This window comes from Mercenaria mercenaria, chromosome 14, assembly GCF_021730395.1.
Source record: "Mercenaria mercenaria strain notata chromosome 14, MADL_Memer_1, whole genome shotgun sequence".
Classification (NCBI taxonomy): Eukaryota; Metazoa; Mollusca; class Bivalvia; order Venerida; family Veneridae; genus Mercenaria; species Mercenaria mercenaria.
The window spans coordinates 56,064,571-56,091,790 of NC_069374.1; the positions used below are offsets into that span (position 1 = coordinate 56,064,571).

The following is a 27,220-nucleotide window of genomic DNA, read 5'->3' on the forward strand; positions in this document are numbered from 1 at the left end:
ACAATCAGGAAAGATAACTTCTGACTGAATTTATGACAAATTACCTCCATTTATTTTATGTAAATGAACATACCTAAGCAGCTCCTAATGAGATTGGTTTCAAATGTTAATTAAGTCTTCCAGGGTAAGGAATAGTCATGCTAGTACAAAAATGCAGCGTTTGAGCCTAGGATCCTCAAACTTGGTATGGAGATTGGCCCTGACTAATATGTGACCCATAGGTCAAAGGGACTGTTACAAGAAAATATTTATCCTGACGATATTTAAGGTGTATGCCTATGTGATCTATGTCAAAACTTGATCTTATAATTAAGAGCAATGGTACTCAGGTGAGCAATATAGGGCCATCATGGCCCTCTTGTTTATAATTTTAGTGTTCATGTGATTTTTCACTACATTTTGGCCGCTTATATCGTTATCTTCGAAATGTCTTTAATGATTATACCAGCTTTAAAATACAAGAATGTACAACTGATTTTACCTTCTGTACCTTTTGAATGTATGTGGGAAAAGTTTATTATATTGGGACAATATGTAGAGCTGAACTGCTGTTTTTATTGGGCTGGGGCACTATGCCTAAGGTAAAACCCATTTTCTTTTGTTTTGGTGATTTATAAATAGCATTTTGGCAGTGTGTATCAGTCTGCAGTGTACAAGAGAATGGTGTGTAAATCTGTCCCAAATTTGAACCAGTTTTGGTGGTGGATCTAGGTTTTTGTGTAGAGAGAGTCTCAAAAGACGATGTGCAAGAGCGCACAACTTTGGTCTATCAAAGTAAATTTTAAATTACATTTTGATACGAGTGATAGCTACATCACAGAAATGCTAAAATCTTCTTTCCTTATGACCACTTTTTGGTGGTGGATCTAGGTTTTAGTGTGGGAAGACTCTGAAACTAGCATCATTTATTTACCGCTATAAGATGATGTGCACAGCACACAACCCATGAACCCAAGGTTAAAGACATATTCCAGTCCTACCTTTTAACCTTAAATTGTCACTGAAAAAGCATGAAAATCCTGACTATGAACAGTGACGCCTGTCAAAATAGTGTCTATTTTATATAAAATTCTACATAAAATAACTGTGGTTTTGCGTGCTAAAGTGTGGCACGTGGCTGTGGCGGGATCTGAACACGGGTCGCTCGGGTGCTAATTCAGTGCTTTAACCACTAAGCCAGAGTCGACTCCCTCAGGCTAATGCGTAAGGGACCGTAACTCTTTGGTTACTTACTTTGAAGATTGCTCCAGTGAAATCCATTGTTTCTAAATTGATGTTTAGCACCTGCATAGCACAAATTATCCACAGCGGACCAAACATCACCAGTTATACCTTTTCCTGGGGATATGACAATTGAGTCATCAACCAAGTTTTACAAAATCAAACTGTTGGCTTCGATATTGTTCTTAGAAACTGGATAGTTTTGGTGAATGTTTTAGGTGTGCTGCAAACAAACTTTTTATGCCCCCAGCATCTACTGATGCGGGAGGCACATAGAGATTGTCCGTTCGTGCGTGCGTCCGTCCGTACGAGGATAACCAAATGGGATCATTTCTTCTAGCATCAATACCCCTTACTAGAATGACTTGATACTAATGCAGATGTAACCTGTGACCATTCCTCTTCTTCAGACATCACCTGACCTCATTTTGGACTTAGGTTGCTTTATATGGGCCATCTTTTGGTTAACCAAATGGGACTGTTCCGTCTAGCATCAATACCCCTTACTTGAATGACTTGATACTAATACAGATGTAACCTGTGACCATTCCTCATCTTCAAACATCACCTGATCTCAGTTTGACCTTGACCTTGTTTTGGACTTAGGTGCAAAATCTATCGACAAGGCTGCCACTGGGGGCATCAAGCGTTTATTGAACGCAGCTTCTTGTTTATCTCCCAAATTCGACCCTAAAATTTACAGGAAAACACTTGTGTGCTGCGAACGCAGATAAGATGGTAATTTTCGAATGGATTCTCATGGATATCTGCTCCATAACCAAAAAGGCATGTTTCCCCAACATGTGAAACATTTATTCCCAGTAGTGTTTTTCTGAGAAATGGTACATGAAAATGAATTCTGTGCGTCACAGTGGACGCAATTTCTTGAAAATCTAAATTAGGCCAATTTTGTTTACAAAGAGTGATTTTCCGAGAATGTACTTTCAGTTTCATACTAGCATTTAGGACTGACCTGTCGCTTTTATTAATAGATTTGAAAGGTTACTGGAATAAACCACTTCAGTTAAAGGGTACCCTACCTTTTTAGCTCATCTGATTTTTTGAAAAAAAATGATGAGTTATTGTCATCACTTGAGCGGTTGTCGGCGTCGGCGTCTGCGTCGGCGTTGCCTGGTTAAGTTTTATGTTTAGGTCAGCTTTTCTCCTAAACTATCAAAGCTATTGCTTTGAAACTTGGAAGACTTGTTCACCATCATAAGCTGACCCTGTATGGCAAGAAACATAACTCCATCTTGCTTTTTGCAAGATTTATGGCCCCTTTTGTACTTAGAAAATGTCAGATTTCTTGGTTAAGTTTTATGTTTAGGTCAACTTTTCTCCTAAACTGTCAAAGCTATTGCTTTGAAACTTGGAATACTTGTTCACCATCATAAGCAGACCCTGTACATCAAGAAACATAACTCCATCTTGCTTTTTGCAAGAATTATTGCCCCTTTTGGACTTAGAAAATCAGATTTCTTGGTTAAGTTTTATGTTTAGGTCAGTTTTATCCTAAACTATCAAAGCTATTGCTTTAAAACTTGCAGCACTTGTTCACCATCATAAGCTGACCCTGTACAGCAAGAAACATAACTCCATCCTGCTTTTTGCAAGATTTATGGCCCTTTTGGACTTAGAAAATATCAGATTTCTTGGTTAAGTTTTATGTTTAGGTCAACTTTTTCTCTTAAACTGTCAAAGCTATTGCTTTGAAACTTGCAACACTTGTTCACCATCATAAGCTGACCCTGTACAGCAAGCAACATAACTCCATCCTGCTTTTTGCAATAATTATTGCCCCTTTTGGACTTAGAATATCATTTTCTTGGTTGAGTATTATGTTTAAGGCAACTTTTCTCATAAACTATCAAAGCTATTGCTTTAAAACTTGCAACAGTTTTTCACAATCATAAGTGGACACTGTACATCAAGAAACATAACTCTATCCTGCTTTTTGCAAGAATGATGGCCCTTTTTAGACTTAGAAAATCATGGGTAGGACAACATTTCTATTATACAAAAAAAATCAGATGAGCGTCAGCACCCACAAGGCGGTGCTCTTGTTATAATTTATTTTTATAATATATATTCAAATGACTGCCTTTTAGACAATTAGACGCCATGGTACAGTGGTAAGCGTGACGGCTCTAGAATCTAACTTTTGTTTGTTCGAATTCCAACGAAGATCAATTATTTTTTCATTTTATATTTATTTTCATTTTATATTTTGCTAACATACATTTTAAAATGATGATAATGTTAAACATGTATTTGAATTGCATTACTTGTATCATTTTGCTATTTTCGCATATAACATAGTTTTTTCAAATATCTTCTTAAATTGTGAATATATTCAACATGGTTGACATAGCTCTTGACAATTTGGTCATTCAACTAGCTGATGACACTGATTTGGAGGAACCCTACACCGCCAGTGAGTGTGAGGATGCTCCATTGAACGTGTGTGTTTGAAATGTATTGAATGTATTGAAATTGTACGGATAAAATTAAAAATGAAATTGAAATGATGAAATAAAATGAAATAAAAAAAAAACATGAAAAATATAAATACAAATTCAATCATAAAACAAATCGCCCTGTGGGGGATTCGAACCCACAGCCTCCTAATCACAAAACTTAAGTCACTACCAAGTTTCTTCATTTCTACCAACTGAGCTACCGATGCATTTTCAATCTATACAGTATTTAAAATGTATCTATAGATTTAAATAAGTCAAATATCTTTCAAACCCTTATTGAATAAATGGAACAGTCTGGAAAATCCAAATTTAAAAATAAAAGCGACAGGTCACTCCTAATTGCTAATAATTATATGCAGACTGCCTCACCTATTTTTAGCTCACCTGTCACAAAGTGACAAGGTGAGCTTTTGTGATCGAGCGGTGTCCGTCGTCTGTCCGTCCGTGCGTGCGTGCGTCCGTAAACTTTTGCTTGTGACCACTCTAGAGGTCACATTTTTCATGGGATTTTTATGAAAGTTGGTCAGAATGTTCATCTTGATGATATCTAGGTCAAGTTCGAAACTGGGTCACGTGCCGTCAAAATCTAGGTCAGTAGGTCTAAAAATAGAAAAACCTTGTGACCTCTCTAGAGGCCATATTTTTCATAAGATCTTCATGAAAATTGGTTAGAATGTTCACCTTGATGATATCTAGGTCAAGTTCGAAACTGGGTCACGTGGGGTCAAAAACTAGGTCAGTAGGTCTAAAAATAGAAAAACCTTGTGACCTCTCTAGAGCCCATATTTCTCAACGGATCTTCATGAAAATTGGTCAGAATGTTCATCTTGATGATATCTAGATCAAGTTCGAAACTGGGTCACGTGGGGTTAAAAACTAGGTCAGTAGATCTAAAAATAGAAAAACCTTGTGACCTCTCTAGAGGCCATATTTTTCATGAGATCTTCATGAATATTGGTCAGAATGTTTATCTTGATGATATCTAGGTCAAGTTTGAAACTGGGTCACGTAGGGTCAAAAACTAGGTCATTAGGTCTAAAAATAGAAAAACCTTGTGACCTCTCTAGAGGCCATATTTCTCAATGGATCTTCATGAAAATTGGTCAGAATGTTCATCTTGATGATATCTAGGTCAAGTTCGAATCTGGGTCACATGGGGTTAAAAACTAGGTCAGTAGATCTAAAAATAGAAAAACCTTGTGACCTCTCTAGAGGCCATATTTTTCATGAGATCTTCATGAATATTGGTCAGAATGTTCATCTTGATGATATCTAGGTCAAGTTCGAAACTGGGTCATGTGGGGTCAAAATCTAGGTCAGTAGATCTAAAAATAGAAAAACCTTGTGACCTCTCTAGAGGCCATATTTCTCAATGGATCTTCATGAAAATTGGTCAGAATGTTCACCTTGATGATATCTAGGTCAAGTTCGAAACTGGGTCATGTGCAGTCAAAAACTAGGTCAGTAGGTCTAAAAATAGGAAAACCTTGTGACCTCTCTAGAGGCGATATTTTTCAATGGATCTTCATGAAAATTGGTCAGAATGTTTACCTTGAACATATCTAGGTCAAGTTCGAAACTGGGTCACGTGGGTTAAAAACTTGGTCAGTAGATCTAAAAATAGAAAAACCTTGTGACCTCTCTAGAGGCCAAATTTTTCATGAGATCTTCATGAATATTGGTCAGAAAGTTCATCTTGATGATATCTAAGTCAGGTTCGAAACTGGGTCACGTGGGGTCAAAAACTAGGTCAGTAGGTCTAAAAATAGAAAAAACCTTGTGACCTCTCTAGAGGCCATATTTCTCAATGGATCTTCATGAAAATTGGTGAGAATGTTCAACTTGATGATATCTAGGTCAGGTTCATAACTGGGTCATGTGCGGTCAAAAACTAGGTCAGTAGGTCGAAAAATAGAAAAACCTTGTGACCTCTCTAGAGGCCATATTTTTCACGAGATCTTCATGAAAATTGGTGAGAATGTTCACCTTGATGATATCTAGGTCAAGTTTAAAAGTGGGTCACGTGCCTTCAAAAACTAGGTCATTAGGTCAAATAATAGAAAAACCTTGTGACCTCTCTAGAGGCCATATTTTTCAATGGATCTTCATGAAAATTGATCAGAATTTTTTATCTTGATGATATCTAGGTCACATGTGCTGAAAAACTAGGTCACTATGTCAAATAATAGAAATAACGACGTCATACTCAGTTGAACACTGGGTCATGTGGGGATAGGTGAGCGATTCAGGACCATCATGGTCCTCTTGTCTATATTTGCGTCGATTCACGTTTCACAAATTTTATAACCAGTCTGATACTTTGACTGATTAAAACTTTGTAAGGGTTATTATCTCTGCTGGCTACTTGTACCAGTAGTACCAGTCTTGATCATGTGGCCAAAATAAACCAAGTAACATAAAAATAAGAACTTCAGCATCATCTGTGTATATCTATGATCGGTATTACTTTTGTTAACATTTTGTTTTCTGCTAGAAATGTTAATTGAAGTTTTATTTTTATAACAATACCAAGTTGGGCCCACGCTGATTTTTCTACATAATGTTTGTTTTAAATTGTAACCTTTCTAGAATTTTTTACAATATTTGAGTTAGATCACCTGTGTGTCTGCGAGTTGACATTTATTACATGGTTCGCACAGGTCCTTGAAAGTCCTTGAATTTGATCCTAAGTCCTTGAAAAGTCCTTGATTTTTTTCTTCCAAAAATCCCCTGAAAAAGTACTTGAATTTTGAAAAAAAAGGTAGAAAAGTCCTTAAATTTTGCTAGAAACGGGGGTGCATCATATTGTAGGGGAAAAATACAAAAAATAAATAATAAATAAGTCAAAACGAGCGAAAAAACGGTGTAAAATAAAAATACATGCACACCCACGGAGGGAACGCTAGTTGAACACCGTTTCGGTACGGAAGTTAGATATGGAATAGCGATTTTCACAACATTAAAATATTATGCGCAAGGTCATTGTAGCGTGACTATCAACAACAACAATGAGTGGCCCAAAAAATAAATGTAGTTTCGCCAATAAATGGCTTACACAGGATGATTATTCATCGTGGTTAAAGGAGTTTAAGTCAGACAAGCATAAGTGTATGTGATAAACTCATTGATGTCGGAACTATGGGAGAAAGTGCGTTGAAATCACACGCGAAAACAAGAAGTGAAGTCCCTTGAGGACAAATTGAAAACTACAAATGTAGTCTTGAGAGCTTGAAAGACTTATAAGAAACATGTACTAAGTATGTATACAGGCAAATATAGCTCATAAAAGGTAATCCCATTGAAGATCTCATAAAGGTTAAGATATGCTATTGTAGCTTATGGAAAATAAAACTGTTCTGTAACTTTTCTTCTGTCATAATGCCTTATGAAGAGCCTAAATGGTTTTGTAATTTAAGATTTAAAGCGATTAAAATAGTCCTTGAAAATCCATAAAAAGTCCTTAAAAAGTCCTTGAAAAGTCCTTGAATTTTTTTTGCCATGTCCTGTATGAACCATGTATTAGAAAACTTGTGTTTCTACTAAAACACTGGTAAAACCTAAAGCATGTGTATAAATAAAAAGTCAAACATCAGCTGTTTTTACCTACATTTTATTCAGTGACAAATATGAGGAAACAATCACTAGCATAAGTAAAACAAAGTTTTTTTTTCAAAATACTAGAAGTATACAGGTATGACCGCCAAAATTTGGAAATGACCCCCAGATGTGAAAAACGGGGAGTCACAGTGACCCTCGGTTTCAAAAGCCGAGGGAAAACACTGTCCCAGTTGTAAGTAAAATATAATAAACTATTTTTTAAATACTTGCAATATTGTATCTGAAACTGTTGTACATTCTTGAAGTCATAAATTGGGATATGCAATGTCCGGGCCTCATGAAAAAAGGACACATACATTTAGTTTTTGCATACCACCAGTCTTAAAGTAGTTTTCATAAATATGTTACAGTACACACCTGACGAAAGTAACTTGAAGTAATTTGTTTATATTTTAAATGGTATGGCTTTCATAATTCTGTACAGAAAAGCTTTGGTTGGAGTATCTTTTAGAAGAAGCAGGTATGGGAGTTTTTGTCAAAAATATGAGAAAACATGGGTTACTTGGCAAGATGTAGGGAACCTAAAATTCTATGTGAAAGACTTGGCAGCTTTCCTTTTCACTAGAAATTACCAAAATCAAAGTACTACAGTCGGGGCTTGACAAATCCACTTGTCCACTTATAAGTAGGAGTAGAAATCTGCTCTGGGCAAGTGCTTTATTGTTAGCAACACTTAAATCCGACTTTTGTCATTATGTATTGCAATTTGATAGCATAAAAGTCCAGAAAAAAGATGTTGTGTAAAAATAACTTTTCTTTAGGTGAATTGTATGGAATTGCAGGACAACTTGCCTTGAAAGAATTTGTCAAGCCCTGATACTGCAGCAGGTTCTTGTTGATGCACACTGAGCGAGTTTCAGATGTAAACTTCCCCAAACGACCCCTGAAAATGACAAAATACACCACAATGACCACAATTGTGTCAAAAAAATATATAGGTAGAGATATCTGATTAAAAATAAAATGCATTTGGCCTAAATATTAACTTGCAAAAAAAAGCCAACAGCTTCATAAAGTTTCAGCAACTCAGTTTGAAATTTTCACCTGCATTTTATGAGTTCAAACACTGATATAAGAAATATATGTGTTTTAGATGTCAATATTATAAAAGTATGTGTTGAATGTTGGCTGGGACTGCAAGCTTTCTTATTGTCCATTCAATGGAAAAGACTATGTAAAGAGCAGATTATCCTGCTGGAAATTAGAATTTTGCAAATACTGATAGTCTCCCTTGGTTTGGTGATTTATAAATAGCATCTTGGCTGTGTGTATCAATCTACAGTGTACTAGAGCATGGTATGTAAATCTGTCCCAAAATTGAACCAGTTTTATCTACACACACATACCATCATACACCTCGCCTACACCGTGTCAATCCAATGTTGTATAACTTCTAGCTGTTAACTGTCTTGAGGAATATTTACAGGTTTGTCCGCATTTCCTTTAAACTAGAATTTTTGTTTGGATTTTTCTTGTGATCTACATGGAATATACTTAACCTGCGAAGGTATGATTGATGTAATTTCGAGCACTTTTAAAAAATGGTTCAAGGGTAAACATCTGGAAACTGCTTAAATATTGCCAGTTTCATAACAGTTTATAAAAACTAATGAGAATTGCAGACATAGTACTGATGGAAGATATTTTAACACAATATTTGAACTTAAGCTTTGTCAATTTTTCATCTAAATTTGAGAAGAGCTGTAATGTGGTAATTTGATAAGAAAATGAGTTATAGTTAATGAATTATTAAGTTTTCAAAAAATTTCATTAACCATCTGCTCTCAGTTTTAAAAAAAAAATGAGATAAAGAAAAGGCAACATGTGATGGGTGTACTGAAAACTGATACTTAAAAATAGCCTGGACATATGGAATGCCAGGTGACTCAGGCTTTCATACTGGGAATTAATGGGCAGAAAATATTCTAATCTTGACAGCTGAAGCATGTGCTGAATTTATCATTGTGGTTTCAAAATACTTGCTTTACACAGGGCAAAAAACCAAACTATTCGCATAAATTACCAACCAAATACACTGCAGTCTTTGTGCGAGGCAATATTTAAGGTGTCTTATACTCAAATTGATCGGAATGGTTTTTAAGTAATTTCATTATGGTATTGGTGCTGAATTTTTTTTATCAGTGTATGTTCTTCTGTCACGATGAGATATTTACGCTGGGCGTAAAATGTGTGCCTGTTCAAATATGTATCCAGATTTGATTCACATGCAATAAAGGGTTCATGGGCCAAATAAATTTACTCCCATCATTAATGAGCCACGTCATGAGGAAACCAACATAGTACATTTGCGACCAGCATGAATCCATACTGTTTGCTTTCAAATCTTATTGCAGTTAGAGAAACCATTAGCGAACAGCTAGGATCCTGACCAGACTGCGCGGATGCGCAGGCTGGTCTAGATCCATGCTGGTCGCAAATGCACTATGTTGGTTTTCTCATGGCGCGGCTCATTTGGTTTATGAAATTCATTAGTGATGGATCAGTTAAATATTTGGGTATCATGTCACGTGTCTTTTAAAGGCGAGATATTCCAGTGAGGTAGCACTATAAAGTTGGGCATTTTGCTTATTGTTACAAGTAGACGTTTTTATGACTGATAAAGTGTTGAAAAAGACGTAAAACCCAAACACAGACACTCAAATATTTTCATTAATTAATCAACTGTTCTATTAGTAATGATACCAATGTTACCAATATAATATTTCTAATGTATGAAGCTATACCTGAATTACTTTCAATTAAGAGAACTAAAACAAACACATGATAACATGTTTGGTTGTAAAGTATTTTTGAAGAAAAAAATGAAAATTTTACAATCAAATGTGTTATAATGGAGTTGTTTTATGTCCCTTTTAATATTAACAGATATTAGTTTGGTCTCGCTTCACTTGTAAAAGTTTCTTTTTTTTTTCTTTTTTTTGTTCTTTTTATAAATCAGATGCTTCAAAAATACCAGAATACATCTCCAACCAATTTGGTAGACACTCGACGCCAGATTTACATTATATGAGCAAACGTGATTTGCACCAGGTTCTCAGGGATGCAGAAAATCTGCAAGTTTTGTGTATTTTGAATCATTGGATGAAAGATGCTTTTTTACGCATATGAACAGCACATAAGAGTCCATCTCGTAAAAACTTGCTTGTTTACTTTAAACATCTTGCATAAACAGTGTTGTAAATGTAGAATGTTAGTTATATGGTACAATGAAGATAGATGCTGTGTTGTAAATCATCTTTAACAACCTGACCACATCCTTTTATCATTTAATACTTGTTACGGAATTCAGCAGATAGGTGAATTCATTGATAAACCATTCTCTTGATACTGGACTTGTAAATGATACTGGAGTAGAAAAGGTTTTCTCCTAGATTTGCAAAAAAACCCACAAAAGTATGAATTGTCAGTATAGTATTAAGTGGACAATGACACATGTGCAGAGGCATGTGAACAGGGATCAGACTGGGCTCAGACCACTTTATTAATGTGCATTGTAAATGTTTGCTGTGAATAGAAATTGACTTTAAATAAAGACCATGACTTACACAAGCACTTCATTGTTCATTCAGGATTCAGAGGTGATAGTTAAGATTTATATCCTTGTGTACAGGATGTATGTTTATCTTCATGATCATTGCTTTGAAGGATATATTTAATGTAATCCACCAACTTATGTCCTGTCTACTAAGTACTTTTAAGTATCTAGTAGCCCAATCATTTCACATTTCATTGATAGTTTTTTTTTTTTTTGAACAATGATCTCCCTTTTTAAAAACATTCTTGTATTATGTGATCAGCAGTCATACCGAAGGTGGAACAACCTTGAGGCTATTTATAGCACAGTCTGGAGCTGCAGTATTACACTCACCTGTTTTCTATGCAGGCATAGGAACTAACTGACAAAACAAAACATCATATTTTGCGCATTTAAGTTTATGCTTTGTTGTAAACTCTGAATTGTAAAACTTGGTCTTGGAACAATTCTATGCTTGATAAAGGTCATTCAAGGTGAAAGGTTAGTCCAGGTGAAAAGAAAAGGAAAGGTGGCTAATCTAGAGTGGATGTTCAATGTTAGAATATATGGTCACATAGATTAGATTTTAGAAACTTTCTGCTGCCTTAGGGGACTTCTATTCTGAAGAGTTTATGGTTTGAACCCCCAACTGCCATATAAAAGCCACAAGATGGTGCCGGGGCAGGTTTTTATATAAATTATGCATGTTTCACATCAGAGAGCCCTTTTTCAAAATTTTAAATAAACCACTGAATAAAAAGTTATGAAAAATTGCATAAATACACACTGAAATATTCTTTATCAATTGGTGTTTTTATTTTTTAAAACAAAAAATGCTGAAGTATAGTTTCAAAAAATTATTTAAACCTAACTGCCAAAAATTTGAATTTGCCGTGAGGAGCTAATAAGGTCATGAACCCTAGAGGAACAGAGAATGTAAACAATTCCCACGTGGTTAATTTTATCAACAAACCTGATCCTCATGTATCAATGGAATTAACACCTAGCTAGAGTGCATTGCAAAACTTCTCCAGAAAGTAATTTTGAATTTTTAAACCAAATAGAATATCATAGTCATTTCTACAGTTATATTTTTATATGTCATATCATAAAAAATGTTTTAAAGAAATAGGGAACTAATAATTACAGACATACAGTGATAAATATTATTTCAAATAGCTTATCATTTTTGAGTCGGCTAAAGGCTGAAAGCCTTTTGACGAGTCCTTGCTATCCAACGATTCTCTAAATGGACCAAATAACACAGTGAAGGGATGTAGTTCCATTAGATTTCTCAAACTTCAAACAGTTCACTGCATGAATGAAGTTAAGTTGTGTCAATTCCCTTTGCTATGACCAATATACGATGTAATCTGTCATATTTATGACTTGTAATTGTGCAATTCTCGAATGTAACTCATTAAGCATAAATATGCATTTGAAGAATTGCGCAGGCTTACAAAGCTTGGGTAACATCCAGCGAAAGACAAAAAATAGTTCCAGCAGGGCTCCAGATAAGATGCGTATTAGCGTAAATTACGTATAGAAATAATGCAAATACGCATGTCTAATAATTTCTAAGCGTATAAAAACGTATATAAAATTACAGAAACGCACACAATGCTTTTTTAAAAACAAAATCTGAATCGTCTGGATGCGTTAGGTAACATAGCCGATCAGCCTTAATTCTCCCACATTGAACGTAAACACGCATCGTATGATTTCTATAAACTTTGCGTGGGTTGAATTTTGCAGTCAGTAAACGGATAAATTATCGGAAGAAGAAGCTCTTACTGGTTTTTTTAGTTACTACTGATATTAAAAATGATTTTAATTCTTATTTTTCGAGAAATAAACAAATCGGCGAAACATTAAATTGTATTTTCTTATAGTTTTTGAAATCGAAAGTAGATCGTCTATGTTTGGCGAAACGAAACAACTTTTTTATGAAAAGATTTAAATAAGAGGTAATTTAACCGTAAACTTCAATGTCAGATACTGCCAATTGCTGCTAAATGTCTTCGTATCATCACAATTTGTAAAATATGTTGTTCAAACTGGAGAAAAGTGTAATCGTATTCGGATATAATATTTTGGGTAAATATCGAGCTGTGTTATGAAATTTTTTAAAAAAAATTGAAAACAAACTGAAACTGGTAGACTATACTGTCAGTACATCAATCATTAGCCGACTCAGGCCATTCAGGCCTTTGATTATTAGTCCTTATCACAGCAGCACTTGCTAATTTGTGTGTATTGTTCTGCATCCCAGACTTAAATAGTTTATTATTTCTACATTTATTGCTAGGTTATCTCAATTAATGGACCAGCCAGCAATGACAGAATTTTAGTTAAATGAATGTTTGATTTTGAGTTTCATTGTTAAATTTACATAAACAAGATTAAAAATCAGGAATGCTAGTCTTGACTCAATTTTTCATAGGATTGATACTGATATGGATGCACAATATGGATAATAATAGTTTTTAACCATCAAAACATGCAAACTAGTTCAAATTTCTTCTTCAACTGACCATTGTTTACATTTGATTGTGAATCATTTGAAGTGAGCTATTTTTAGCAAACAGGCAGCCTAGAGTAGCGTTGTTATTTGATAGGCTCCTCCTACAAAACTTACTGCCAGGGTAGTAAAAGTTGGGGCTTTAAGAAAAACATTACTGTCAGTACCAAATATGAGGCATGTTCATACAATTAACAGTCACAGTAGAGACAAAAACATTGTAATTGACTGTAAAAATATTAGAACTTGACAAGGATGAACAATATGTGATGAATAATGAGCCAAATAACATAATTACCTTTATGTTATGGTTACATAATGTAGGTTGATTTTACTAAAGAGGGCAAGGAGCCAATGCCTGTGCCTTGGGAGAAATAGCTCTGTATTTGGGCAAGTGGGAATACAAAGCCTCCTGTAGTCAATTTTGGGGGGGGAAACTGCATGGCTTTAAAGAAATTTTCTGAGGAGGGGCTTATAATAAAAGAAAAAAGTCCTACGTACACTTTCAGTTAGACTAACTTAAGAAATTAATATAATAATTCCTGGGATATTATTGAATTCCCGGTGGAAATGCAGCGTAATTTTGAAATTTGGTAATCAAGTTTATACACGTTGTTTAGGTACATTTTCTGGCAAACTTTCAAGTGAAAGCAGAAATCATATTCAACACTTGATTGAGGGAATAAACAGGATAGAAACAAATAAATCACTTCTTTACTTAAAAGGCAAATGGACCAGTAAAAAAAGGAATTTATGTGTCTTTAGTAATGGATGTTTTGGCTACTGATCTCTTCTGCCTTAGCTTTCTTATTAGAGTGTATGATTCCACTTCTATTGCAGCAGAGGAGCATTGTTTCATAAATGATTGACAATATGTATATGGTTAATCTCCCTCCTCTGATTCTTGTGGGGAAACTTTCCTGAAGAGAACAGGTTATACCTCTTGAAGAATTACTAGGTTAAAAGGCTGCCATATGTAGCTTTAATGCTTTTGAAAGAACAGCATTACACACAGCAAAACAAAGAGACTTTCTTAGTCTAAAGCTTGGGAGATAAAGCCTTGGGGGACGGAATCAGCTGTGTGCAGTAATCAAGAGATTGCAGAACTTAACTGCTGCCTCTGGACTATAGTTAGAGAAACTAGTGTCCTTAGCCTTTAGCCTGCTGGCGGCAATTGATTTTGCCTTTGCGACCAGTGCAGACCAAAATCAGCCTGCACATCCATGCAGTCTGATCATGGTCTGCACTGTTCGCTATTCAGTCAGTAAATTTTCAGTAAACACCCCTTCAAATGATAAGTGGTATTGCCCATATTGAATGATGGACCAGTCTATTTTAGAAATTTAGCAGGCTTAGGGTTAGAAAACAGTGTACTGAGGATCTGAACTTCCTTCTGTGAAATCATCAATATTTTAGAGGGAGTAATTCTTGTGGATTTCATTGTTAAATTAATTCATGAAATTTCATCCTTCTGAACAAACACATTTTTTTTTTTAGTTCAAAACTTCCAATTCCATGAATTCATATCCCCATGAAATATAGCCATTTTGTTTAAAGCCATGAACTTGCATGCTCAAAAAATGGAATTAAAGTAACCCATTCTTGATTTTTCATTTTTAGCCAGTTGAACCTGAACAGCCAGAAGCTACACCCAGTGTTCCAGAAGTCCCCGAACCAGTTGAAGAAACCCCCAAACCAGCAGTGCCTGAAGAACCAGTCGCAGAGAAAACCACAGAGTCAGAGACACCATCACCTACACCTACAGATGAAAACATACCCAAGGTGGAAATCAAGATTGAAGATGAAAATGACGAATTAGAGGAAGGTGAAATTGTAGATGATGAAGAGGAAGAGACAATGAGTATGGGACTTAGATACAAGTATGCAGAAGGTATAGACATGTTCACAACAGGTTTTGATATACATTAAGAAAATTTTAATGCCATTTGGATCTGCGACTGACAAAAATTAACAAGTTCAATTTTCAGCACATTTTTGGGGAAATGATATCCGGCAAATTATTCTTGGTGGTCATGTACTCTTGAAATAATTTACTTGCTGCAGATCTTTTTGAAAACGAGTTAAAATGTTATATAAGCAGTCTGTTGTTGAATCAGCTTGACGTGTTCCAAGTTAAAATCATGATTAAAAATTTTAAGTAGAGACATCTTATTAGAGTTTGAGCTTTAAAAGAAAAATGAGCCACGCCATGAGGAAACCAATGGTGAGTTTGCCATCAGCATGGATCCAGACCAGCCTGCGCATCCGGTCGGTCAGGATCCTTGTGTTTGCTTTCAAAGCCTATCGCAATTAGAGAAACTGTTAGCGAACAGCATGGATCCTGACTAGACTGCGCAGATGGGGAGAATGGTCTGGATCCATGCTGGTCGCAAACGCACTATATTGGTTTTCTCAGCACGGCTGAAATTCTTTATGCAGCTTGTCAATGGCTGTCTTTCTGAGACTGTTGGTCTAGATGGAAAAAAATACTGTTAGTTTACATTCCATATCTTTGATCGTTCAGCAGTTGTTTGAATGAAATCCTGCAAGTTAAGTACATGTATTTGTAATCGTTTCAGAGCAATGGAGTCCCTTGAATCCTGAGGGAAAGAAGCACTATGACAGAGAATTCTTGTTACAGTTCCAAAATGATTACAATGCCATTCAGAAGCCAGCAGGGCTTCCCGACATTCCAGATATCATTCTCGACAAGGTACGACAAAACATCAAATGGTTAAATGTAAAATTATGGTCTCTGTCTCTTGCAAATAAAGTTGCGCAATTAATCATTTATAAGAACTGTTTTGCAAAGTAATGTTTTCTGTTTGGTATTTTGTGATCTATCAGTAGATTTTGTTTGTGATTTGTATCAAGGCTACGGTCAAAAGAAGACAATGGTTTCAGTAAATTAATCAAAGAAGCTGTTGGGTAGCATGATTCACACTTGCCATTATTTAGAACTATGCATTGCTTTCTTTTATATTTACTGACAAATCAGCCTTAATATAGTGAAAGAGCAGACATATAACTTGTAATTTTATGTTGATTACTGGGTGGAGTACAGCCGCACAAGCACTAGCCTTTACTTAAACAGTATTGTTCTTCTGGATCTTATATCAGTTGTGCTTGCACAGTAATATTAAAGATAAGCGTGATTCTATTACAGCCCCAGGGAATGGGACGTCAATTTAGTCGAGAGATGGCTGGAGGTAGTTCCGGCGGGCAAGAGTTTATTGATTTCACCCCCAAATATGTATGGGGTGGCGGTGGTGGTGGAGGAGGAGGCCAAAAGGTATAAACCAATAAATGTCCCTGTCTGGTAATGTTGGAAAGGAATTTACAGTATCGTGGAAAATATGTTGTAAATAAAGTGGAAATGAAAAAAAAAGTTAACATACAAGAAAATATGAGAATGGTACAATTGTATATATGGAAAAACTGGTAACTTGTATTTTTATGCCCCCGAAGGGAGGCATATTAGTTTTCAACTGTCCGTTCTTCGTTCGTCACAACATTAACTTTTTGCATGAAGGCACTTTACTCGCGAACCACTGCACCCAGGACCTTCAAACTTCAAATACTGATAGTACTTATTGAGTACACGACCCGTACTGTCTTTGGGGTCACCAGGTCAAAGGTCAAGGTGCTGCAGGGGGCATTTGTCACCATTAGTGACAGCTCTTGTTAATGGTTGGTACCTACCTGTTCATCAGGTAGTGACCAAGCTGGTCTCTCACAGAGTATTATCAGAATTGGGTTTCAGCTTTTCCTTGTTTTATGCAATGATTCTCAGTCCAGTTTTTAGCATGAAGTCTATACCTGATAAGTACTGATTGTTCCTTTCAATGTATTAGTAAAACGATAAATCATTTCCAGCCCCGTGGTCTACCTCGTCAACCTAGCAACCAGAAAAACAAAAGTGGTCCACCCACTCGTCACATTAATGTCTCAATTAGTAAAGATATAGAACTACACAAAGCAAAGGAGGCATGGAAACCGTCGCATACAGATGCAAAGAAAGAGAAAGAGAAAGAGACTGGTGAAGAGGATGCTAAGGATGCTAACACAGAGGTAGGCTTTACTGACATGTCTTATGGGAATTTGAAAGCAAGATCATAATTAGGTAAAAGAAGTATTTAAATAGTTCTGTCATAAAGCATTAGGTTTTAGGTAATTTGATAAAACATTTTAAAGTGCATTGGCTGGGCAAAAAGTTTGAAAAAGCAGTCAGACGAGTACTGCATGTGATAGCTTTAATCTTTTTGTTTCATTTAAAAAGTAAATGTATAACTTCAATCGACCTCTGGTTAAATCCACTGTAAGTAAAAAAAAAAATACCTGCCAAAAAAAATAAAAAAAGACTTTAATTTAATAACTCAACAACGGAAGAACTTTCATATGAGAAATTTTGCAGAAAGTAATGTTTTTAATGTGTTTGTGTTTGTTGGGCTTAACGTTGTTCTGACACAATTCAGGTGATATGGAACTTATGTGTTTTCAGTAACTATCTTAAATTATTTTGCCTTGGATATATACCTTAGCAGCTTTTTAACTTGTTTTATGCTACTAATTTAGGAATTGTACAAGAAGACAAGAAGTATATTGAACAAGTTGACTCCACAGAAGTTCCAGACACTTGTCTCCCAGATGCAGGCATTACCTATAGACTCAGAAAATAAATTGAAAGGAGTCATTGATTTAGTCTTTGAAAAGGTAAATATAGCATTAGGCAGATTGTCATGTGGTCACATGTCACTTGGCATTCAATGTACCTGGAATAATGCCACCTATTACTGGCAAACACATCTTACAAAAGACGACGGTTTGTCTTTCCCGTGATTACTGTGAAATTATTTTTGAGGAACTAATTTGCATGGATTTCCTGAGGGCATCATTCTACAAAAGCTATTTGCAATTGGTATTTACAATTCCCATTCATTTTACCTTCAGAAATTTAAATATCCCTGTTTAATGGCCATTTCTGACAAAATCAAGATATTTCTTGCCTTCAAAATTAAATGATTTTACAGTTACTAAAATTCTTAGTAAATTTTGCATATTACCACTGCACTTATACAGTACATTTCAAAGGTAAGAATAGAGTAAAGTCAGAGGGAAAAAAAAATGCTTGTTAGTAAGTAAATAACAAGAAAAATTTAATTGTGGATGTTTGTTTATTTCAGGCAATCAGTGAACCCGGTTTCAGTGTAGCATATGCCAATATGTGTAGATGTTTGTCAATGGTAAGTAGAACAAAATCTTTTGTCAATGTTTTATAGGCAATTAATGAAACTGAACAATTTGCTGAATGTCTCTTTGTCAAATATGCCACACAGTGATGTCGTTGACATTTATTTCATTTTGCAAGTATACAATTATTGCTCTATGCATAAACGTGATATTAAAACATTTAAATGACCTTGGTCTTGACAACTTGATGGTGTGAATTCAGTGGATTATTCACTGTGGTAAACTGTAAACTGCAGCCATGTGCTGATTCAAAAGAATATATTCTATTGCATAGACTATAAAGATTAAAATAATCTTTCATTGAGTCAGAATTTGTAATAGATGTAGTAAATTAATGTTCTCTGGGGATAGTGAAGCTATAATATACATATTGACCGGCAGGCTATTCCGTAAGTGTTTTATTACATCACATCGAAAAAGCTTTCTTATTTCCTTCTCCTTTTGGCTCTAAACCAGCAAAAATTAGTGCTGAACTGTAGACCTGTCAAAAGTAGAAACTATAGACTCGCGATTAAGGAGTCGCCTTTCTGAAAATGCAATCCCGCTATTGGTTGATTTGAAATGAACTCGTAGAAACGACCAGTCAGATGGTACAATTTGAAATAAACTCATAGAAACGACCAATCAGATGCTACGATTTGAAATGAACTCTTAGAAACGACCAGTCAGATACTAGAATTTATAGACTGGTTACATACTTGATTTTATAACCTTGGCTCATAGTTGTTAAGAGTTAAAAACCCAACTTTGTGAACAGTGTGGTGATCATTGTCAACAGTATCATTAATGTCCTGAAAAAATTCTTGTACACACAATATATGGCTGTTCATGGGATTTGTTTGATATTGCAGTTCAAAGTTCAGTCGGAATCTAAACCAGGAGAAATGGTGAATTTTCGAGCTGTGTTATTGACAAGATGTCAGAGGGAATTCGAGAAGGATAAATCGTCAGAAGCCCTGTTTATAACTAAGAGGGAAGAAATAGAGAAGGCAGAGGATGTGAGTATCAATTCAAGGCAGATATGTCGGTTCATTTTGTTTCGTTAAATTAGCTGAGTAAGCCTATAAAAACAGTAAAAAAGAATTATGGTGTTGTTCAGGGTCGGGGATGGAGTAAGTGAATTATATAATGTTCTCATTGGGTTAAATCTGGGTGAGTGGGGCCACCGTGGCCGAGTTGTAAAGGTCACTGACATAAATCTTTTGTCTGTCATCGATGTGGGTTCGAGCGTCGGCTAGGGGCGTTGAATTCTTCATGTGAGGGAAGCCATCCAGCTGGCTTAAGGCAGGTCGGTGGTTCTACCCAGGTGCCCGCTCATGTTGAAATAATGCACGGAGGGGCATCTGGGGTCTTCTCTACCATTAAAAGCTGGAAAGTTGCCATATAACCTAAAATTGTGTTAGTGCGACGTTAAACCCAACAAAATAAAATATAAATCTGGCTGATTGAAGTATTAATTTAGAAAAAAAAAAGCTGACAAGTAAATTTTAAAATTAAACATGAAGTTAGGGGCACTGATTCCTGCATGGAGACATTGTACTATGAAATCTTTGACATTACAGGGAGCAAAGAAAGAAGAATTAAAACAGGATTTAGCGTATGAAGAATCTAAAGCTAAACGAAGATCATTAGGAAATATTAGGTAAGAATCTGTTTGTTAAGGGTAGAAACTTTTAATAGAACTTGCAGACTTTTGTTTAGTGTTACAGCAGTGACAGTTTTGCTGTCAGATCTTTTTTGTAAAAAAAAAAAATAAGATCAATTTAGAAAAGTTATTTTATATTCCTGTTGAAAAACTAATATAGTAATCGAGCCTCCATTGTAGAGCAGTCATAGTCACTGACTTTGAATTGCTTGCCACTGACTTGAAATGTAGAATTAATAAGGGAAAACCAAAACCATTTAAATGCCAGAAATGGCAATCAGTCTTCAATGCCATCAAAAACTGGAAACCGGCAGTGTGAATAGTAAATATGTAAGGCCTTCCCGGGCTAAGTGGCATTAAATCACTTGCCTCAAACTGGTCAAAACGGTACTCTGCATGTGAATAGGCCATCAAGCTATCTTAATCACTGGTTCCCAGGTGTCAGCTTGTGCCTTCAAAATAATTTGTGGAGCAGCACCTGGGTTCTACTGTAAAAACCTTAAAAGATTCCATATTATTTAAAATTGCGCTGTTTTAAACCAAACTAAACAAATGTGGTGAATTTCAGAACTACTTTTTCTCTATTTACAGGTTTATAGGAGAGTTATTCAAATTGAAAATGTTGACAGAAAATATTATGCATGATTGTGTGTTCAAATTATTACGCACCAAAGATCCAGAGAACCTTGAGTGTTTATGTCGACTACTCACAACTATAGGAAAAGAATTAGATGTAGATAAAGCAAAGGTATATCTTGTTTTTCTTCCTATTCAGTATAAGATGAGAAACTGAAAAAAAGCTTCATATTTTTGTTGGATCATTCTAGAACCTTTTTCCTTGAGAAAACCAGTACTGGTGGATATTATTGAGACTTAAGGACTTACAGGAATGAAAAAGATGTTGGCTGCTTGAAACCTGTAGAATCTACATGTGTATGGTACCAAATTTTGAAGCAGATTGTTTGATGATTTGTGAGGAGAGTTGTCCGGTACTTCTAGATAACAAGTCGGTGCTGGTACAGAATCCAGGTCGATATACATACCGATTTAAAGAGAAAATGAAGCAGTGTTTATACAATATGAAACAAATCATGTTCACATTAGTATTTGAAAAAAAAAACAAAAACAAAAAAAAAAACTACCAGTCTGCAGCTTCATAAGAAGTTGATATACCTTTCTGACTGTTTTCAGCCAAGAATGGATCAGTATTTTCAACAAATGGGCAAAATTGGATCACTCTAGAACCTTTTCCTTTGAGAAAACCAGTACTGGTGGATATTATCGAGACTTAAGGACGTATGCTAGAATTTGGGGCGAAATTTTTCCCAATAATAGAATTTATCTGCCCTTGAAAACGGCATTTCCCCTAAAAATGGTGTTTTCAAGGGCAGATAACTCTTTTTCAATACCGGTGACCTATGATTTTTATTGCGTATTTTTGTTTCTTAGATGATTGTCCTTCAATATCCAAAGTTTGAAGAAATTCTGTTATTGGGAAAAATTTCGCCCATCTCATATACAGGTAATTCTAGCGTACGCCTTTAAGGACTTGCAGGAATGAAAAAGATGTTGGCTGCTTGAAATCTGTAGAATCTACGTGTGTATGGTACCAAATTTTGAAGCAGATTGTTTGATGATTTGTGAGGAGAGTTGTCCGGTACTTCTAGATAACAAGTCGGTGCAGGTCGATATACATACCGATTTAAAGAGAAAATGAAGCAGTGTTTATACAATATGAACCAAATCATGTTCACAGTAGTATTTGGGGAAAAAAAGAACTACCAGTCTGCAGCTTCATAAGAAGTTGATATACCTTTCTGACTATTTTCAGCCAAGAATGGATCAGTATTTTCAACAAATGGGCAAAATTGTCAATGAGAAGAAGACTTCATCAAGAGTACGATTTATGTTGCAGGATGTCATGGATTTAAGAACAGTAAGTTTTCATCTTCTCATTGTAATAAAAGTGAAAAGTTTCAGCCAGGTGATTATATTCTTCCAGTTGAAATTAATACAGTTGAAAATTATAATGTATACATGTATAAGCAGTGACGCAATATTTTTAAAAAATTTCTCTAGATCTAACAGTCATTTTTTGGAAAAATCTAAAATTAGATGACCCATTTTAAAATTCTGAAAAATGTGAAGACTGCCATTCTCTAAGAATAAAAGTAGATAACCCAGTTTAGATTTTCAGAAAACAAAATACCTTTGCTTTAACAGGTGAGTGAGCAAAGTACATAATTTGAGGTTACTAAGTCAGATCTGTGTATGATGACGTTATCCCTGTCTTACTGTTTGTATGAAGACACTTTCCTCGTTACTGAAACAGATCTGATATATGTGTACAGAGATTTTAAGTGTAGGGAAAGATGTTCTAAAGTCAGTTAATTGAATGAGGGGAAAAAATTAATTATGAACAAGTTATAGCTTTTAAAAGTACAAGATTTGTTTTAAACAGTGGTTTCATCCTGTTGCCATTTTGTTAAGAAATAAGTGGTGGGAAGTTAATTGAATTTGATATCGTTTTGAAATCTTGATGAAAACAAGTTTTAACTGGCCTTCAAATGATACTTGTAAAGATAGTAAAAATGTTAAGAGATCACCTTTAGCTGGTTTGTCACTTTAAATATTGTATTCTAGTAGTTTATTGGTAGCGTTCTATGACCTATTGGCACTTAGCCACAAGTCTTGGTTATGGTTACAGATCTGTTAATGATGACGTTATCCCTGTCTTACATTTTGTTTGAAGACACTTTCCTCGTTCCTGAAATAGATCTGCTACATTGTTGATAATCACTAAATTTTAACATTGTACCATGAGAAATATACACAATAAAACTGTGTTTGGAGCATTGATGGCTCATACGTGTGGACTTACTGAAGCAGTTCATATGGCCAACAGTTGTTTCCTTGTATTTGCTTGAGACCTTGGATAAATGTAGCATTTTGGTCATCCCCTTGCAACCTAAGGGAGCAGCGTTTGACTGTAATAGAAAGTACCAGTGCTCAAATTGCCATCTCTTCATCAGTACTAAGATTTTAAATTTTAAAATAACTTAACGGAGAAGTTGATGTAAGTATAAAATACTGGATTATTATGTTGCTAGACTGGGAGTAGCTCTTTTGTCCATTGAACTTCTTGCTTAGACTAATAGCAACCCTCCATTGACTACTTCATTAATGAACACTTTATCCAAAAGGCTAGGTTGATGGTAAGACACAGTGAATGTACGACAGGTTGTGTTTGATAGTAAGATACTGAATCTAGAACAATTTGAGGGCTCAGAGCGAAACTAGTCTGTCTGCTTCTATTTCTATATACACTTAGACTAGTTTCACTCTGAACCCTCGAAATTTATTATTATGTCTCCCCCAGGAGACATATTGTTTTTGCCCTGTCCGTCCGTCCGTCTGTCACACTTCATTTCCGAGCAATAACTGGAGAACCATATGACCTAGAACCTTCAAACTTTATAGGGTTGTAGGGCTGCTGGAGTAGACGACCCCTATTGTTTTTGGGGTCACTCCGTCAAAGGTCAACATCACAGGGGCCTGAACATTGAAAACCATTTCCAATCAATAACTAGAGAACCACTTGACCCAGAATGTTGAAACTTATAGGATGATTGGTCATGAAGAGAAGATGACCCCTATTGATTTTGGGGTCACTCCATCAAAGGTCAAGGTCACAGGGGCCTGAACATTGAAAACCATTTCCGATCAATAACTAGAGAACCACCTGACCCAGAATGTTGAAACTTCATAGGATGATTGGTCATGAAGAGTAGATGACCCCTTTTGATTTTGGGGTCACTCCATCAAAGGTCAAGGTCACAGGGGCCTGAACATGGAAAACCATTTCCGATCAATAACTAGAGAACCACTTGACCCAGAATGTTGAAACTTCATAGGATGATTGTGCATGCAAAGTAGATGACCCCTATCGATTTTGGGGTCACTCTGTGAAAGGTCGAGGTCACAGGGGCCTGAACATTGAAAACCATTTCCGGTCAGTAACTTGAGAACTACTTGACCCAGAATGTTGAAACTTCATAGGATGATTGGTCATGCAGAGTAGATGATCCCTAACGATTTTAGGGTCACTCTGTTAAAGGTCAAGGCCACAGGGGCCTGAACATGGAAAACCATTTCCAATCAATAACTTGAGAACCACTTGACCCAGAATGTTGAAACTTCATAGGATGATTGAACATGCAGAGTAAATGACCCCTATTGATTTTGGGGTCAGTCTATTAAAGGTCAAGGTCACAGTGGCCTGTTCATGTAAAATCATTTTTTGGAAATAACTTGAGAACCACTTGACCTACAATGTTGAAACTTAATAGGATGATTGGACATGCAGAGTAGATGATCTCTATTTATTTTGAGGTCACTTGATCAAAGGTCAAGGTCACAGGAGCCTGAACAGTGACTTGAGAACCACTAGGCCAAGAGTGTTGAAATTTAGCGGGATGACTGGACATGCCAAGTAGATGATCCCTATTGCAGCCAACCATCAGTGTCTCTTCGACTTTCGCTCCTGACCCCTATTGACTTCTTGCCTATAGGACTTTGCATTGGGGGAGACATGCGCTTTTTTACAAAAGCATTTTCTAGTTTTATTATTGTTTCGTCTTAGACAGGAAGTTAAGATGTTGGGTATGTTGACCTGCTATTTACTATTCAACTAGGTTAGATGGTAGAAGTTAGATCTGTTAATGATGATGTTATCCCTGTCTTACATTTTGTATGAAGACACTTTCCTCGTTCCTGAGACAGATCCAAATCAAGAAAAAAAAATTCAACAGTAGCTGAGAGGGTGATTTTGTTTAGATAATGTTGATAAAAGTTGTGCAATGAGAGGATAATTTTCTTTGAACATATTTATTATTGATGGCAGAAAGAAAAAAATACCAAAAAGTTTTGAAGAAATACCTTCTGTGTTATTTTCAAGAAAACCTAAGATGACAAAGGAAGATTTTTTCCCCAGAAGTCAGTTATTGTTGGAATAAATTGATGTTGGTAATTAAAAGGGGGAGGAATGAACTAGAAATCTTACATTGGGAAGAAATGTTTTGTCACATGTAGAAGTTGATTTTATATCGCTTAGGATTTGTTTTACCAAATTCAAGGATATTATACCAAAGATGGTGTGACAGTCACTTAGTCCAGATGAAATTTATGATTGAAACTAGTCCTGAATGCTTGTGTGTTTACCAGTTGAATGGATTAGTGTAAAGATCTGTTAATGATCCAGATGAATGGATTAGTGTAAAGATATGTTAATGATGACGTTATCCCTGTCTTACATTTTGTTTGAAGACACTTTCCTCGTTACTGAAATAGATCTTGCATATGTATATGGCCTAACTTTGTACCCTTTGCACGGTAGTGATGGTATACAAAACCATTCGTAATATGGATGCTATCATACATGTGTGTATTTCAGAACAAATGGGTGCCTCGCCGTGTTGATAACAACCCAAAGACAATAGACCAGATACACAAGGAGGTTGCTCAGGAAGCCCAAGAAAAAGCTTTACTTTCTCAACAAAATCAAATGCAGCAGCGGGCTCAGAGAGGTGGTGAGTGTAACATAAATCAGTATGCCGTTGTGTTTTAAAAATAGGTGCTTGTATTTTGAACGGAAAAAAAATTTAAGAACACTGCTTCCTGCAGGTTGTGTATGTATATGTGTGTGCATATGCTTGTATGGCTACTAGCAAAGAAGGATATACATAAGACTGTGGGATGCACAATCAGACATACTTTTCTGATAAAATATTGCAGTGATAAAATTTGCTTTGAGATTACCAAGAAACACTCATTTGTTATCGTCTCTTTTTCTATTCAAAAACCCGTCATTTCCTGAAGTTGTGCCAGTTTCTGTATGGTGTGTATATCATGATTTCATAGTTGTCGTACAGATCTGTTTAGGATGACATTATCCCTGTCGTACTTTCTGTATGAAGACACTTTCCTCGTTACTGAAACAGATCATAATTTTTTATTTGATGCATGCAGTGTTGTCATTTCAGTGAGAACATAGCAAATCTTGACAAATGTTGCAAGAAAAGCAATTAACAAGCACCCTTAAGTGTTTCAGACTCGATGCCAATCTGTTACACGAATTGTAGCATATTTGTCTTTATGTTACAGGTCGAAGAGGTGGACCTCCCGACCAGAGGGGTGGTGGTGCTGATGGTTGGAACACAGTTGTTGGAAACAGAACTCCGCTCAAATCTGTAGATAGATCAATAGACCCATCCAAAATGAAATTATCAAAAGTGAGTGAGAAAAAGACATTTACACAATATTTTCCATTACATTTTAATGGTAATAGTTTAATTCCAAACTAAAAAGTTTAAACTGGTTTACTAATGCTCAGAAAATTCAATGAGGGACAAATTTGAGACTACCTCAAGTCCCAAGTCATTTATAGTAAAACATGTTTATTTATAGAAAACAATCATTGCTCTAATTGGAAGTATATGAGGTTTAAACATTATAGTTACTGAGATTTTATTGTGTTTGCAGCAAAATGTGGATGAGAGTGCTATTCAGCTGGGTCCTGGTGGTGGTGCTGGCAGATTCTCAGGTTGGGGACGAGGTAGCACCGGGGGAACCACTGGCAGACCTTCACAAGAAAAGGAAAAACCAAACACTCCAGCTAACAGGTAAATACAATCTGTTTTAAAACTTGGGTCGGGGGACTCTTTGCTCAAGTGGTTAAAGTTACTGATTGAATCACTTGCATCTGTGGGATTTTGCCAACCTCAAGTCATTTGTTGAAGACATCCATCTAGCTTGTGGATGATAGCTGGTTTTAACCAGGTACTCCTTACCTGTGATAATACTTGGAGTGGTACCTGCGCTAAGGGCCTTCTTGACAGTGAATGTCGCCGACTTCGAAGTGGGTTTTTAAACTCCTACAAAACAAGGTTTTG

The 27,220-nt window shown here is 35.8% G+C and overlaps 1 protein-coding gene across 1 annotated transcript in view; it reads left to right on the forward strand.

Annotated features, from left to right (window-relative positions):
* The window catches only part of LOC123527904 (eukaryotic translation initiation factor 4 gamma 1-like), a 49,590-nt gene that overhangs the window by 4,154 nt on the left and 18,216 nt on the right, over positions 1–27,220 (forward strand). The window contains exons 5-17 of the mRNA XM_053523564.1: positions 14,996–15,266; positions 15,955–16,088; positions 16,542–16,667; positions 17,252–17,446; positions 17,951–18,088; positions 18,559–18,618; positions 19,477–19,623; positions 20,188–20,267; positions 20,862–21,018; positions 22,102–22,206; positions 25,723–25,858; positions 26,433–26,560; positions 26,811–26,950. Coding sequence (XP_053379539.1) covers positions 14,996–15,266; positions 15,955–16,088; positions 16,542–16,667; positions 17,252–17,446; positions 17,951–18,088; positions 18,559–18,618; positions 19,477–19,623; positions 20,188–20,267; positions 20,862–21,018; positions 22,102–22,206; positions 25,723–25,858; positions 26,433–26,560; positions 26,811–26,950 — 1,817 coding nt within the window. The remainder of the gene's footprint in view (positions 1–14,995; positions 15,267–15,954; positions 16,089–16,541; positions 16,668–17,251; positions 17,447–17,950; positions 18,089–18,558; positions 18,619–19,476; positions 19,624–20,187; positions 20,268–20,861; positions 21,019–22,101; positions 22,207–25,722; positions 25,859–26,432; positions 26,561–26,810; positions 26,951–27,220) is intronic.